At 36.3% G+C, this 15,738-nt stretch overlaps 2 protein-coding genes across 4 annotated transcripts; both read right to left on the bottom strand.

Annotated features, from left to right (window-relative positions):
* Positions 1 to 695: 695 nt before the first annotated feature.
* Positions 696 to 2,167, bottom strand: LOC149178885 (formate dehydrogenase, chloroplastic/mitochondrial-like). The gene is made up of 5 exons (XM_089422271.1): positions 2,122 to 2,167; positions 1,514 to 1,699; positions 1,187 to 1,389; positions 872 to 1,023; positions 696 to 735 (listed from the first exon to the last, which is right to left on the bottom strand). Exons 1-5 carry the CDS (start codon positions 2,165 to 2,167, stop codon positions 696 to 698), a joined length of 627 nt encoding a protein of 208 aa, XP_089278397.1.
* A 1,264-nt stretch (positions 2,168 to 3,431) lies between these two features.
* On the bottom strand, positions 3,432 to 15,342 carry LOC149178886 (putative cytokinin riboside 5'-monophosphate phosphoribohydrolase LOGL1). 3 transcript variants are annotated; one of them, XM_089420473.1, is made up of 6 exons: positions 15,098 to 15,342; positions 14,641 to 15,008; positions 4,565 to 4,664; positions 4,018 to 4,088; positions 3,752 to 3,895; positions 3,432 to 3,555 (listed from the first exon to the last, which is right to left on the bottom strand). In XM_089420473.1, the coding sequence occupies exons 3-6, from the start codon at positions 4,620 to 4,622 to the stop codon at positions 3,463 to 3,465; spliced, it is 366 nt and encodes a 121-aa protein (XP_089276599.1). In that variant the 5' UTR covers positions 4,623 to 4,664; positions 14,641 to 15,008; positions 15,098 to 15,342; the 3' UTR covers positions 3,432 to 3,462. The 3 variants fall into 3 exon arrangements, with proteins under 3 accessions (XP_089276599.1, XP_089276598.1, XP_089276597.1); XM_089420472.1 differs by having other exon boundaries at positions 15,076 to 15,342; XM_089420471.1 differs by having other exon boundaries at positions 14,641 to 15,342.
* Between the last annotated feature and the right edge of the window lie 396 nt (positions 15,343 to 15,738).

The raw sequence follows: 15,738 nt of genomic DNA on the forward strand, positions 1-15,738 counted from the left end.
ATTGCTATTTTCATCATGAATATTGTTAGTTCATTGTTGTAAAGTGTTAGTGTGTTAAATTCAATACTATAAGTTCGACAAGCGAAAAACATTCCTCAATTAGCATAATATGCATTTTTCTCTCACCGTGTATTTTTCAGTCAAAGAGCACAAGTAACATATTAACATGTATTTTCCCTTCATTATTTTCATCATAGAGCCAAGAAATCTACGCCTTATCTATAAAGTAACAAAAACATTTTGAAATAAATTTAATATTTCAAGCCAGTGTCTAACCTATAAAGTAACAAAAACTTTTTGAAATAAATTTAATATTTTAAGCAATTGAATAACCTACTTTAATAATTGAAAAATTCTCAAAGATGAATTATACTCCAAAATAAGAGAGCCAACATTGGAGCCCATACTTTCACTAAAACCAAAAGAAACACAACCACTTGTTAAGAAGAAATTCAAGTAATAATAATAAAACAAAAATAATAAACATTAAAGTATAAAATGGTATTTCCAACACACAGGTATAAATATACATGCTCTACGTCCATTGTTAGATTAAATGGGTGTGGAGAAAATTAGTAGAGAACCCAAAATTGTATTTCTAATTAGGAGAGGGGTGGAGAAATGCTTTAAATGCGGGTTGTTGTCATTCTAATGAAACCCTTTGCAAAGGGGATGTTAAGATTTTGAGAAAGAAGCTAGGCTTGGTAGAGAACACCTTCCTTGTTAAACATTCCCCTACTGTAACCAAAAGGAAAGGGCAAGAGAAACAATAATTAGGTTTTTGTTCACAAGTTGTATAAAATATATAGGTGCTATTGATGTCTGAGTGAATAATGGGAGAGATTATTTATGAAATTGTGATAAGGCGCACCTAGTTTTGTCAGAAAGAGGCATATTAATGACAAGTACATCACATTTAGGTAGCATTTCGTCAAGATTTGTCTCCAATGTTTCTCCAATTTCCTTTTCCAATTCGGGTCCAATAGAAAGACGGTCGTGGTAAAGAAGCTTACAATTGAAGCGCTGTACAAAGGAACACAATTCAATTCAACATCATGTAATGTTTATTATTATTAGATTGAAATTTTGAAACAAACAACATGCATGCATAAGAATTATGGAGCACTGATTTTTGAAAAGAAGTTTGCAACATCATGAAGTAGTACTAGATCCTAAGAATGAATACCTTCAAACGCTTAAGTAGTTCTTTGCCAATACGCCCTGCACCAATAGTACCAATAGTTTTCCCTTCTAGATCATATGACCTGTAAGAAATTGTTGCCACTTTCCAATCACCCTCAACAATTTGCTTATATCCAGGCACAAAGTTTCGCATCAATATGAGAATGCGCATTAGCTCATCTTCTGCCACGGACACCACATTACTTGCTGTAAAAATTGTTGAAGAAGGTGTTAGTTAAATTATGAAGAATCATTGCAGAAACTTGTTCATACCAAAATGTCCATAGCGTGAACAGGGCAGTGACAAGCAGTATAATTTCAGAAATAGTACCTGTAACTTCTGCGACAGTCACAGCAGCGGCTACTGCAGCATTTAGATCAATGTGATCAGAACCAATACCAGCTGTCAAAAGAAGCTTTAAGTTCTTTTCCTTCTTGATCCTCTCTGCTGTCACATAGGCCGGGTGGAAAGGCGTAGAAATTAAAACATGTGCATCAGGTATGTGCTTTTCAAGTTCTGCAAAGGAAATTAATTGTGTAAGTTTAGTCCGTAGTGGGTTACAATTCTCAAATGTAAAAGCAAGCAAGCAATACACTGATTTCGACGATCCATGGTAGCAAGAAGTAGGAAAGAGAAGGCATACTAGAAAATTAATAGATTGGATTGTGGATTAAACAACCACCCAACTTCAATTGTGAATAACCAGAAGTCATTTATGACTTGTTCGACAAGATATATATTCTGTAAATCTCTCTTTTTGAAGCAGCACATACAATACCATCTAGATTGATTATTATTCAGGATATGAGGAACAAAAGGAAGTCTAGGACATAAACTATTCATCCATATCAATAACAACAACAAATAACACGATTTTATATCCCAAGGGGTGGGTGGCCCTTCACGGGAGCAAATATCATTAAATACCTTGGGGTTACCAGCTGGTATTTCAGCGAGCAGTTGGTTACTACCCTCGTCGTCCATCCAAAAAAACTGGGATGAGGGAGGAAATCTGCAAGGGGCTAGCAATATGCTTGGAACGCCTAAACTGTGGGACAATATTTTTCCGGACCCGAAAAAGAAAGATGACTCCAGGTGATGTGGAGTTGGAGTATGATGTTACTAGGTACCATATAATTATACCTCCCTCCCAGGTCAAAGACATATGAGTTGAGTTAGAAGGCTGTCTCAGGTTTCAAGGGAAATTGTTTGTCAAGAAGATTCTACAATACAAGAATCAGCATAGATGGTGCCCTGTCCAGTAGTCAAAGAAACTCTACCAAGCAAAACCCTGCTCATACACATTTAGCATTAGCTCTAAATCTTTTTCTGTGCTTTTGATGGCTAGTAACTACAGTTAGACAAATGAGACCTGCTAACAATTAGACCACAGTTTATTCATTTATTAAGAAGTCTAGTGTACATAGCTTGATGATGAGTGTGTCCCAGCACTCTAGTGTTAGCAGATAAAAAATCGCAATTCCAAATCAGTTATCATGATTTCAAGTTTCACGGGGCCAATTTGACAGCACAGTACATGTAGCCTAGTAGGGCATTTAAATTCCATGTTATCACTTCACCAACACAGAGAACACATATGGCCTAGTCGTATACATGGATACAGAAATAAACAGGGCATTTGGGGGGCTTCTAACAGTTTAAAGAAAGAGATGGCGTTTAGCACAGCTCCCTCCAAGCATTACCAGATGCATAATCAAGGAAAATTCGGGGAGGCCAAGTTTTGGGCAAGGATAAGGAAAAAATTCAGGACAAAATTGGAGAGTAGAACAAAAATATAAAGATATACACATATATATTTTGATGAAAATATATAAGCAATGGTAAGTGCGACAACATGACCTCCCTTCAGTCTGTTTCACAGAAATTAATCACTCAGTAGAGGAGCAATGAACCCAGCAGAGGTAAAAATAACCTAAATTGGGCTGGATGAGGGTTTTTATTACACAAGTTTGATTCAGTCAACTAAGTCATACTCATGCTCAGAGGTCAAACTCGTGTTGACAGTCAAACTCTGTCAACAAACAAGTTACAAGTTGGAAAATCAAACTCTCTGTCAACAACCAAGTTTGACTCAGACAAGTTGGGAAAATGGCAGGTTCAAGCCACGATCCTGGTAACACTGGTTCAAACTTCCCCTTCTATGTTCTGAACCTACAGATCCCCTGCGCAACTTCTATGCATATGATCGATGATGTTAAATTAAGAAGTTCAAAAAGACACAACTGCCTACAATTGGGGACCAAGCCAGGTCAAATTTATTATGAATGCAAATCAGAGGCTGCAGGGTATCCTAGTCGTTCAATTTCCCAGTTTCCTCGAGGAGCAACCATGTCGTGTATAGGTACATATTCCTGCACAGAATATCCAAACTACAAATGTTTTTAATCCCCGTCACCAGAATATATGAATATATAACTAAAAGATGAGCAGTCAAAAGTTCTAATCCATTAATGATAACATTTTATTTTGGATACCAATCCCTGACCATGTTCTTTACTAGACACTGCAAACATCAAGCTAGAATCACTTCTATAACATTCTCCCTACCTCCATCCTGGCTATAAGTTCTTTTCCTGTTGGAGCAGACACAACAATATGCCGTGCAGAAGGCTTTATAAATCCCTCTTCAACACCCTTATCAAATAAGGCAAGCAAGCAATTGTAATAGCCATCAACATTAAGTAAACCCACCTGCACTTTCAGTAAGTTATGACTGATCAATACTCTCAATAATTGGAAATACTCTTGAAGATCAATGGTAAGGGTACTGAATGAACTCTAAAACAATTCAACACTAAATAGTGGATATGTACCGGCTTATCATGAATTCCTAGTTGTGACCATGTGATCATCTCTAGCAGCTCTTCCATTGTTCCATAACCACCTTAAATCAACCAATTCTTGAAGAAATCAATGAATGGAATATCAAAGGATTTGCAAGTTTTATTATAAATTATCTGCATATTGTCTCTCACCAGGACCTAATCAATGCATATTTACCATTAGCATAGATTCATCGTAACCTTTGATCTATTAAACATAGAGAGATATACTTAACAAACAAACAACAAGAGATTCAAATTTCTAGTTACCAGGTATGATGGATCTATATCAATTTAATTTTAAGTTTTTTTACATAATTACAAATGGCCTGAGCTCCTTTCTTAACATTGATAATTGGACCTTCACATTTTATTTTCATTTTAGTTTATTAGAATTACCTACCGTCATGGCACATTTCAGTGGCTATGGAGTGCACCTGGCTTCTCAAGGTGCAATTAAAAACTAAGCAATTAACAGCAAACCATCCTATTTATCATACCCCAAAAAGTTTCTTAAAAATGCGAAGTATCAAATCACCTAGAAGAGCAATAAAAGCATCAGCTTGACGAGCCATTTCGGCCTTCCTTTCATGCATGTCAGCAACAGTCTTTACTTCACCGGCTGTATGACCAGATATCTGTGATATAATTTACCATCTCAAACAGTTTAGGTTGTAGGATCTTTACAAAACATCATTAGAAAAACTATTTCAATTACATAAAAAGCCAGAATAGTCATGGCCATATCATCAAAAGCACATCAATCAGTTGCAATATGCAAAATCCTAATCATCCAATTTCAGAGCAATCAGTCCTTGGAAAAGCTCCCGAAAGGTCTTATCTAAGCAGAGCTCTGGTCTTAGAAGGACTATACCAGGTTGGTGTTAAAGGGTCTTTCCTGAGCTTTCCAAAAATAAACTTCCCTTTGCCAAAAGAAAGGTCCTGAAAGGTCCTATGTAAGTAGAACTTTAGGTCCTGAAAGGTTTTATATAAGTAGAGCTTCAATCATAGAAGCTCAGCCCTTAGTAGAGCTCTGGTCCTAAAAGGCCAGCCTGCTAAGTCATGTCCCAAAAAGACCTTACCAAGTCTTACTTGAGCATGGCAAAGAGTTAGTCCTAAATGGTCTGAGCTAGAATGTTCGATTGAGAACAAGTTGATGTATCCAACTCTGGTATAACTTGATTGACATAAAAAATGTAAGAGGGTAGTCCAGACTCCAAACTGATAATAGAACCTATGTGAATGGCTTGATGCTAGTCATGAACCAATGCCTTTGGCTACAAGTATTCTTTGATTTTATTAATTTAGACAGTGGAACTAGTCTAATAGAAAAAATGAAACCCTAACCTTAGCAATTTCATTCTAATACCAATTGGACCCAACTCTACTCGAAGATATCTCTGGCTAAGGAACTATAACTTTTGTTGTTTATATTAACCGATACTAAGGTTCTAACATCAAATAACATCATTCTGATTATTTCATATTGGGTTCATTGATTCATCAAATACAAGCATGTTTGTGACTAATTTCATCGTTGGTTTGTACAGATGTGGGTAACACGAGCAAAATATGACGAATGTGGCCCATCAATTGTTCACAGGAAATGCTTTTAGTCCATCCTGTAGTTTACAGTGGAGAGTTCATTGTTTCTTGAATCTTGTCGAGTAGTAGTTATTTTGTGAGAAAATGGTTTGCTGGCTCCAGGTTTGTAAAAGTATGGTTGAGGATATTGATTTCGGATTAACTACATACAACTCAGAGACATCTAGATTTCTACAATATGTATGTTTTGGGTTGATTATTATGGTTTGGCAATTATGTAGGAAGGAAAATGGGTTGTCTATTTGTTATTTCTTTTGAGATGCTTGTAACTATTACTTATATTGAACGAATAATATAATGTTCTTTTTGTCTCCTAAAATGTGCTTAGCTGTATGAATTGGTCACTCCATATTAACTTACAGAATTTCAATTCTCATTCTTGGTTGTTTGAATTGGTTACATGTATATTAACTTACAAAATTTCAATTTTCATGAAACAAGTTTTCTTGCCAATACAAAGGCACAATCAATGTTACTTGGGAGCGGGAGCGACATTTTCAGAAGCTCCCGGTTTGGGAGCGAATCCCAGAGCAATTTTTAAAATATATATATATATATATATATATATATATATATATTTTATATTTTTTAATTTTTGATACATATATGTCAACAAAAACATGTAGAATGATGAATTAGATATAAAAAACATAAAAAAACATAGATTGATCATTGAACCATATCACATCAATCATCTAGAAGTTATAATCTTCATAATTAGAATTACATATCCCTAGGATGAGTGTATATCCTAGATCCAATATGGTAGCTCTAGGGTATTTATACCTTACAATGCAAGTGTCTGCGGCTGGGGTTGTCACCAAGGTATTGGGGCTTTTGCATCCTGTATACAGTATTGAGAATAACGGCTCCACGATATCCATAAGGCTGCATCGAGCTCCAATCTCCACCATAGTGCAACGAAACTCAAGCCCTCCTTCTTAATTTCTTAATGTAATGAAATGAAATTAATTATTCACATAGGTAACAACAAAATTATTATATTTAAATTCAATTTCTTATGTACATATACAATTAATATGTGTGTATATATATTAAGCATAGTCTAATGTATAGAAGAAATAACATTTCCATCTCAAACGCAGATGGCATATGGATGCCTAGTCTTGACTCGACCATTGGGGGATAAAGGAGGAGGTCATCCTGAGGAATAAGGATAATATTAAAAGTACTATTAGCTCCAAATTTAAGGATAAATTGTTGGATGATAAGTAGATAGAGGAGAAAAGGAAGCTAAGGCATTACAAGAATGAGATCAACCCCACCCTTTCTAACACGAATTATCTCTCTATCTTGACCAGTATGCAGAATATAATAAACATTGCAAATATGAGAACTGATTCTCATGAGCTTCATAGTGAAACTGGGCATTGGACTATCGACCAAATACCTTGAGACTAAAGAACCTATCACTTAGTCACATTTGCGAGCTTCGTAGTGAAACTGGGCATTGGACTATCCACCAAATATCCTCACACTAAAGAACCCATCACCTTTGCGATACTAAGAGGATTGAAGACGAAAAACACATCCTCTTAGATTGGTCAGGTCTTACCCACATTCGTTCTCATTACCAAAAAAAAATGCCACACATCCAACCTTCCTAACTTGTTAAGTCAACATAACTATAGTGATCTTGTAACATTTCTTTTCCTTGTTTTTTATCATAGAATAAAATATTAAAGAGTGACAATTAATCCCTTATTAACATATTGATTAGAACACTCTTATATAATATTTAAAATTTTAATTTATTAAATTCAATATATGTAATAAAAAAATAAATATATTCAAGATCAATGTCATCATTTAAACTTACCTAATACTTTCTATCTAAATACAAAAAAAAATTGTTGTTCATATATTTATATATATAATTATTGTTTAAAGTCAATGTCGTATGCCATTTACAATATTATGTGTTAACATGAATACTACATATCTACATAAATGACTGCATATTAACCAAAAACATAAAATATATATTTTTGATTAAACTTGTTTTATATAACATTTAAAATCTTAATGTATTATTTTTTATTAAATTAATTATATGCATAAGTAACAACAAAATTACTCATGACCACCTCTTCCAGATCTTTAAGGGTGATTTCTATCATGAGGGCGACATTATGATCATGGGAAACTAGACAATGGATGTGGGAACTATTTTTCTAATGGAAGTTAGCCTATTGGTCGAGGGTTCTTTCAAGAGATTACTGTAGAAATTCCTGAGCTCCCCTTCCAGGTCCTTGCGTATGTGAGTTTTTTTCTAGAGTTTTCTAGAAGGGAAAATATTTGGTTATGGTGGTGATGCTAGAGTATAAATATGTGGAAGAATCTAGTAATTTTCTCTTCCTCTTTTAACAAATTGATTTATGATTTATGTTTCTAGAGTTGTTCTTCATGTTTCCTTCTTTCTTATTATTGCACCAAGATAGATCCTTTCTGTTGAGCTAAGGCTTCAGATCGACACTCTAGGATAATTTGTTAGTGTATATATCCCATTTGGACTTTTAATTAGTTTTTTTCTTGGAGAATATTCGTAGACTCTTCCTCGGAGCCATCTTTTGATTTGAGCCTTGAGGGATTTTAGTGTTTTCTAGAATATGGGCATTGGGGAATGGATTTGGAGTTCCATTTCCTTCCACCATTCCTTGGATTTATCCACGGAGGAAGGATCCTACAGCCATAAGCCTTCAAATCTAAATGGCCTGTTATTGGGGACTATTTGATGTCAAGCTCAAGGAAAATGGGTCATTAAATTGACCCCATGCTCGGTAAAATAGAAGCTCCCAAGAAAATATCTTTAGCAAGAAAAGATTTAGAGATTAAAAAGAGATTAGACAAACAAGAAATTTGATGTTTACCTCCTTTGTTGTTGTTCCAGTTGTGGATTCAATTGCGGATAGGGATTTCCACCATTTTCATCGAGTTAATAATGTTGTGGAAGAGGTGTGAGTTAGTGTCAAGATGGAAAATGCCACCCTTCTTTTCCTCAAGTGATTTTATCAGATCGAAATCACCTCTCACCAGGAAAATATCATTATGGAAGAGTTTACTTAGATGCAGAAAATAAAATAATCTACATGTATTCGACATTTCAAGAGAAAAATATGAAACTCTTCTGTGTGTAAAATGAGAAAAATAAACATCTCAAACTCCCAAGAATGCTTCTCCAATGCCCCAGGAGTGCCTCGCCAACACTACAGATGTCATATCCATAGGGAACACTCAGAAACTCATCTGCGAATGTGTGTTTTCAGCTCCAAAGAAATGCCCAATCGCAAAGGAATGTCCAACGCCAGCGAATGCCAAAAAATGGATAGCAAATGAATGAATAGGAAATGGTGTAAGTCATCTGACTTGGGATTTGAATAGATTTTAATACAAGGAAGTGGGTCGATGAATCAATTAGAAAAGGACAGGACAGATTAAAGTTTTCTTCGTTTATTTTCTTTTATTGGAATGGGGTGCACCGCATGCAGGTGTCCATGACATGGCGAATAGAGAAGGGGGATATACCCGCACATACCCTCCCAAACTGGATACAACCCAGCCACACCCAGGATGTACCCAACATCCCCATCCAGGATCTGTTTCAGGTGTCCATGACATGGCGAATAGGGAAGGGGGATATACCCCCACATACCCTCCCAAACTGGATACAACCCAGCCACACCCAGGATGTACCCAACATCCCCATCCAGGATCTGTACCTGAGATACAAGTCTGCATACCCATGACACAGAATTACTTCGAATCACTATTTTACATCTTTTGTAAATTTTCAATTTAAAGATAGGAACACGAAAATGCATTTGATCAACCAACTGATTTAATAACAGAACAATTTTATAGTCCTGAGAGCTAACCGAAATGGTAAGGATTTCAAGAATAAAGATAGCATAATAATGATACTCAAATGTTATTTCATTCAATAAAATAATAGATAAACATAGAAAATCCGGCCAATAGCATTGCCACTATTACAAAACACAAGTTACTTCCCATTTTGATCCAGCAATGAGAATATTTAAGTAAAGAGAAATATAAAAATGCACAATGCAAACAGAGTCCTCTGGAAAAAAAACCCCAGTCTCCAGGAATCCGGAATGTGCAATTTGTGATTTTCCAATGTCCTTGCGGACCAACCTGTCCCTCTTTCCCCTTCATCATCTTTTAAGATTGGTACCAAAACGAGAAGGGATAAGTAGTTTGGTATCCTTTTGTTAGCCAACTGCTCCGTTATAAAATAAAACATTAGAGCAATAATTCAATATCTTCACATGCAACTCCCAACTCCATTATAACATTAATAGTGTTAATTAATGATGCATTTAATTGCAACTTGACAGGAATATGTTGAATTTAAGGAAGTCTATATATAACTGCAATGGAGAACAACTCATTTCCAGCATCATGTCTATGGAGTGAAATTCTTCATCACACAGGACATTTACCCGCTAAAAGTCTCGGATGAAACAATCAAACGTCTTACCCTTGCTTCTATTGCATCAGTAGATGTTGCAGCAACCTTCTCATATCCACTATTTGTAAAGTCTACATGAAATGTTATTCCACGACTATTTCTGGATGGAACAGTATGTATGGGATCATTGTACCTTCAACAGTTTCTCTGGACGTGAGTCAACCTCTTCTTCCCATTGAGGGATCTGTTCCAGGTAGCATGAATTCATTGCACGTACACAGGAATGAGGCTAACAACATCAGAGATGCAAGCGCCAAACTTAAACCTTCAGCATCAATCAAACCAGTAGTACACATGCATATATATACACTGACAAGAAGTAACAGGCTGCTTCCGAGTATATGTTTCATATTTTCCATGATCATCATAGCTGATAAAACCATGCATTTTGGCTGCATTGTCAAGAGCAGCTCGATCTAACCACCCAGTTTTTCTCTTGTCAAGAGCAGCTCAATCTAACAACCTGGCTTTTCCATTGAAACTATACCTGTGCACAATTTGCACAGCTTCATTGTCAGACAAATGCTCCCCGAGGCCATCCCACAAAATTATCATGAATTTATACTCTGCTTTGATATCACATTCATTAACATAGGCCTCTCCCAACAAAAATGTTATCTTTACACTGTTCATATATCAAATTCAAGTATAAAATCTGAATTATGCCTTTAATCAGCCAAGAGTTGTCCTTGGAAACCACTATATTTTGACCATATGGATGGAGTGCTTGAAGCTCTTTGAAAATCTCCTCCATGGCTGCACTGTGATCTCTAACCAATCATTCTGCCCTTATTGATTTGTTTCCAGAAATCCCTAAAACCAGCCCAGATTTTGCCAATGTTTGCCATTAAATACAATTTTGCTATTTATGTAACTGACCACACAGAAACATGAATGATTGATTCTGCTGAAGAAATGGCACTGATCACACTCCTTGCTTCATAACGTGCACTGTTTGTATTTTGCACATTTTCTTTTAACCAGCCAAGAGTTGTCCTTGGAAACCACTATATTTTGATCAACTGGATGGAGTGTTTGAAGCTCTTATGAATCTCCTCCATGGCTGCACTGTGATCTTTAGTCAATCATTCTGCCTTGATTGATTTGTTTCCAGAAATCCCTAAAACAGCCCTGCAGTTGCCAATGTTTGCCATAAAATACAATTTTGCTAGTTATGTAACTGACCATACAACAACATGAATAATTGATTCTGCTGAAGAAATGGCACTGATCACACTCCTCGCTTCATAACGCCCACTGTTTGTATTTTGCACATTTTGTTTGCAATCCAATCTTATGCCATACCTCAAGTCTTCTGTAGCTAAAACATTACATGAATGGTTTGTATTTTGCACATTTTGTTTGCAATACAATGTTATGCCATACCTCGAGTCTTCTGTAGCTAATGCATTACATGAATGATTGATTCTGCTGAGCATACAGCAGTGGTCACACTCCTCTCTTCATATGGTGCACTATATTTTTTGTTTATTTTGCTTGCAATCCAAACTTATGCCATACCTCCAGTCTCTGAAAGTGGATCAGCATGAGGGCTGTTATAATCCACTTGTGTTTCCGAGCTGGGAGAATCAAATGGTGGAGCAATCAAATCTGTAAGCCCTACTGTACCAGCATGAATACATGCCTCTCCAAAAAAGTTGCATTTTCCTTCATTAGCCTTATGTTTTGCATGGCTTGCCATTGTGCAGTAGGTTCTGACCAAATTCTCAAATGGGACATTACTTTCACTCTGAACCGAGACATGTTGCTTAATAAAATCAGATCCTGCCCCATTGAAAAACAATGCCATTGCGCTGACTGTACTAAAAGATTGGCCCTCCCACTCAATAACTTGAGATACTCCAAGAGTGCTTGATGAATCTGATTTTATACCATACTCTTCAAAACAGACAGTATGTGGAAGCAGAATGATAAGTCAAGCAAATTGATAAAATGTGTGTATTGAACCTCATAGCTATCCCCTTTCTCCAAGACCTTCACATAACAAATTTGCAATTTTCTTGTTTCAGACATAATCAGCCTTTGAATGCCTAATGATTCCTGCTGTGTTGGCAATGCTTCCAAATCAGAATCAAATACTTGCAGACAGAACTTTTGGCTTGAGTCGCATGATGATGATAGTGCTTTCAACCTGCCTTGAAGAGTCTCATACTTTGTGGAAGGTTCTCCCATTCCAGCACAGTTCTGACGTCTAATCCTTTTATCAGCAGCCATCATGGCAGACAAAGATCTCAAATCTAGCCTACTTGTGCTCCATCCTGATCATAAGGACACCAAAAGAGAAGACAACATGTTAATTGCAAGTCAACGAGTCATAAGAAGTGCTTTCAAAAACAATCTAACACATTTTTATTGATTTCGACAATCAAGTATATTACGCAGACCATAACATAAAACATTTAATTCTTCATCTCAAAACAGTCATAATAACATGAAACAAAATCCTTGACAACGGATATGACACTACTTTGTTTTTTTACGTAAGATTGCAGCTAAGAAAACATGTTTTTTTGAAAGATTGCAACTAAGAAAATATGGCAAATACAACAATTACAAGGGAAACCACAAAGCACACAAACACTTCTAAGTGATTTTAGTACCGGAGAAAGGGAATTTTCAGAACCTAAGGAACTAAAGGATGTTTCTTCACATAAGACAAATCATAGCAGCAGCAATCAGTGCCATGTCAGCAACAGCAGAAGCATTAATTATTAATCTGCAGGTTAACAAGTAGCACTGCCCAATGTAGCCATTGGAAATTCAATACCAGAAACAGGGACCTTTCATGAGGGAGAAGGTGGCGTTTTTCTTCCGGATAGCTAGAAAACTAAAAAATCAAGGCTAACTAATCAGCACTCACAAAATAAATAAAATGATGATTGTGAGGATTGACCTGTTCAAAATATCATTTCAGAAATATTTGACAAGCTCATTGGGGTACAAAAACCATGCTACTCATGAACAATAGAGTACGTTAATTGTATAGCAAACAGACCCTCTTTCCAACCACAAATTTGACAAGAATCCAGCAAGAATTTCAGGCACAGTGAAAATTCTCTGTGTTGGAATGATTCCATTGGTTTGTTTTGCCCAATTTTAAATTAAACCAGATCATCCAAAACAGTTAGAGTTCCAGATCAATCAACACTCTGAATGAATTGTACAGAGGGAAGTCTGCTACAGGTTTAGGCAGCTCCTATAAACAACCATTTATCACTAAAGTCTAATTAACCCAAACCAGCTTTAAATGAATCACCAGCTCTAGGTTGATCCAACCCTTCCATACCCCTTTGATATCCCATTTTTATATGTCCTTTAATTTGAGAAAAACCATTTTTTTCATCCACTGAGCGAGGATTTTGAATTCTTCACTTCCACTCAATAGGATATTTGGAAATATTTGTTATCTCAAAATATATAAGCAAGACCTATTTCCCCGTTTCCAACTAAGGTGATCAATAATAAGAGGGGTTGCTTCCTTTCACAGCTTTCAAATAGTAAAACCTGGACCTGCCCAATAAGTTGATTCTACCCTGAGAAGAGAATTCTTGTTGAATATTCCGGCAGAAAGCCAAATTTCCACCACACACTGAAATCTGAAATAAGTATCCAAACGATTGTAGCTCTAGGAGCAATATTCATAAATAGAGGGTCTTAGACTGCCAATCCCCCATTAACCATTGGGAGACAAATTACATTCCAGTTTACTAAATGGAATTTTCTTTCATTATTCCTCCCTCCCTGCCATAGAAACTTGTGAATTAACAAGCTCATCTGATTGAGCACAACTTTTGGGTCTAGAAGGTCAGAGTATAGGTAGACAGGAAGCGACGATAGAACATATTTGACTATCACAACACATCCTAATGAAGAGAGCCATTGAGCACCCCAGGCTTGAAATTTCTTCGAAAATTTATTTAAGGTATTGATTCAACTCTCCATATTAGAGGCACCGATCAAAATGGGGATTCCTAGATATTTAAATAATTTCCATTCCATTCTAAAGGGAATCCCAGAACCGTCACAATTTCATTAATATTTTGAAGTGGACAGTTCCATCCTATGATTAGGCTCTTTGTTTTATCAATGAAGCCCCCCAACAGGTCCTCCCCCTAACAACCATGTATTGTAATTGTCATATTTTCTTGACATTTCGTGTTAGGACATATTAAGAGTTTACAGGTTTAGTCTGATGCTAAGAGCAATGGTACATCACACAGGCAATACCTAACTTCACAAATAGTGTGATTTTATTCCTTCCTGTCGAAGGTTATTACCCAAATTCTTTTGTCTGCAATAGTAAATGAAAGTTGTGTATGGGCCTTACCCGCATGGGTCAGACAATATCCAAACACAAAGGGAAACTTTGAATCAGCCAAAATGGCTAAGCCTGCAAATTCCTATGGACAAGATAGAATTGAAGGTTTAATAATCCAAATAAGCAACCTAATAAAGAGCAGAATGTGAGCAAGCACCTGAAATGGTGAAGGACATAAAAGACCAAATTCCCAAGTTATTCCTGAGGCAACCCCGTTCTTGTGGCTAAAATTAGCCTTCGCGGTAGAGGGCCTAACACCTTGCAGATCAACCAAGAGTAGAAATAACACCCTGCAGATCAACCAAGAGCAGAAATAAGGAAACTATTGTAAAACCCTAACCGGAGAACAAATCGAATTCTTCCAATTGTCAGTGGTCACTTACCAGGGTTTACGCATTCTTGCAATTGTCAGTCGTCACTTACCAGGGTTTACGCTCCACATTAGAACAGAAATTTTCCTGTGGGGTCTTCGGATTCAGCAGGGAAGTCGTTTGCGTGATGGATTCGGGCAACCTGGGAGGAACCCTACACATCACAGTAAATTTAACTCAGATTAGACATGGGAAATTGAGCTAAAATCTAAATTAAACACCTCAGGGCACGATAAAGGCTACATCTGTAGGGCAACTGTGTGAATCAGGAAATCGAAACTCCAGCGAAGCCATCACTACTGTCTGCGAAGGGTTTCGAGCGGGTAATCTCTCCAGCATGAGATAAACAGGGAGTTCAACCAGCACATGCAATCTTAACTGATTAAAATTCCAACTATAATGATCTGATCCAACGGCACAATCTCTTTTAATCGTCTAACACATCAGATCAATGGTCGAAAATAAGACACGGTGGCATATAAGGGAGTTCTTCCCAGAAGGAAACACCTTACGGCGTAAAAATAATAGGTTCAAATATATAGGTAGAATAAGGTAATTGATAATTGAATAATTCCTCCATCCTCCTGCTTCTTTCTGTAAACCTAATCATGCCCTAAACCTAACCCTTGTCATGGTTCATATTTACAAAGCCTTCACTAATTCTATGTCAATATGTTCACTTTAATGATGCTTCGAATTCTCATGCATATTAATGATAGTAAACCCCTAAAAATTTATAAAATGACGATAAATTAATAGAATTATTTGAGTTTGTATGTGATTTTGCTAATGAAACTCAATGTCTTAATATTCTTCCTAGTACATTTGTAGTACACCCTTCCTTAACAAGATAATATTATTCAAGTATTTTTTTTAATCACAAC

This window comes from Pinus tabuliformis, chromosome 4_1 (genome assembly GCF_031772625.1).
Source record: "Pinus tabuliformis cultivar Carrire ecotype Pingquan chromosome 4_1, CPIR1, whole genome shotgun sequence".
In the NCBI taxonomy this organism is placed as follows: domain Eukaryota; kingdom Viridiplantae; phylum Streptophyta; class Pinopsida; order Pinales; family Pinaceae; genus Pinus; species Pinus tabuliformis.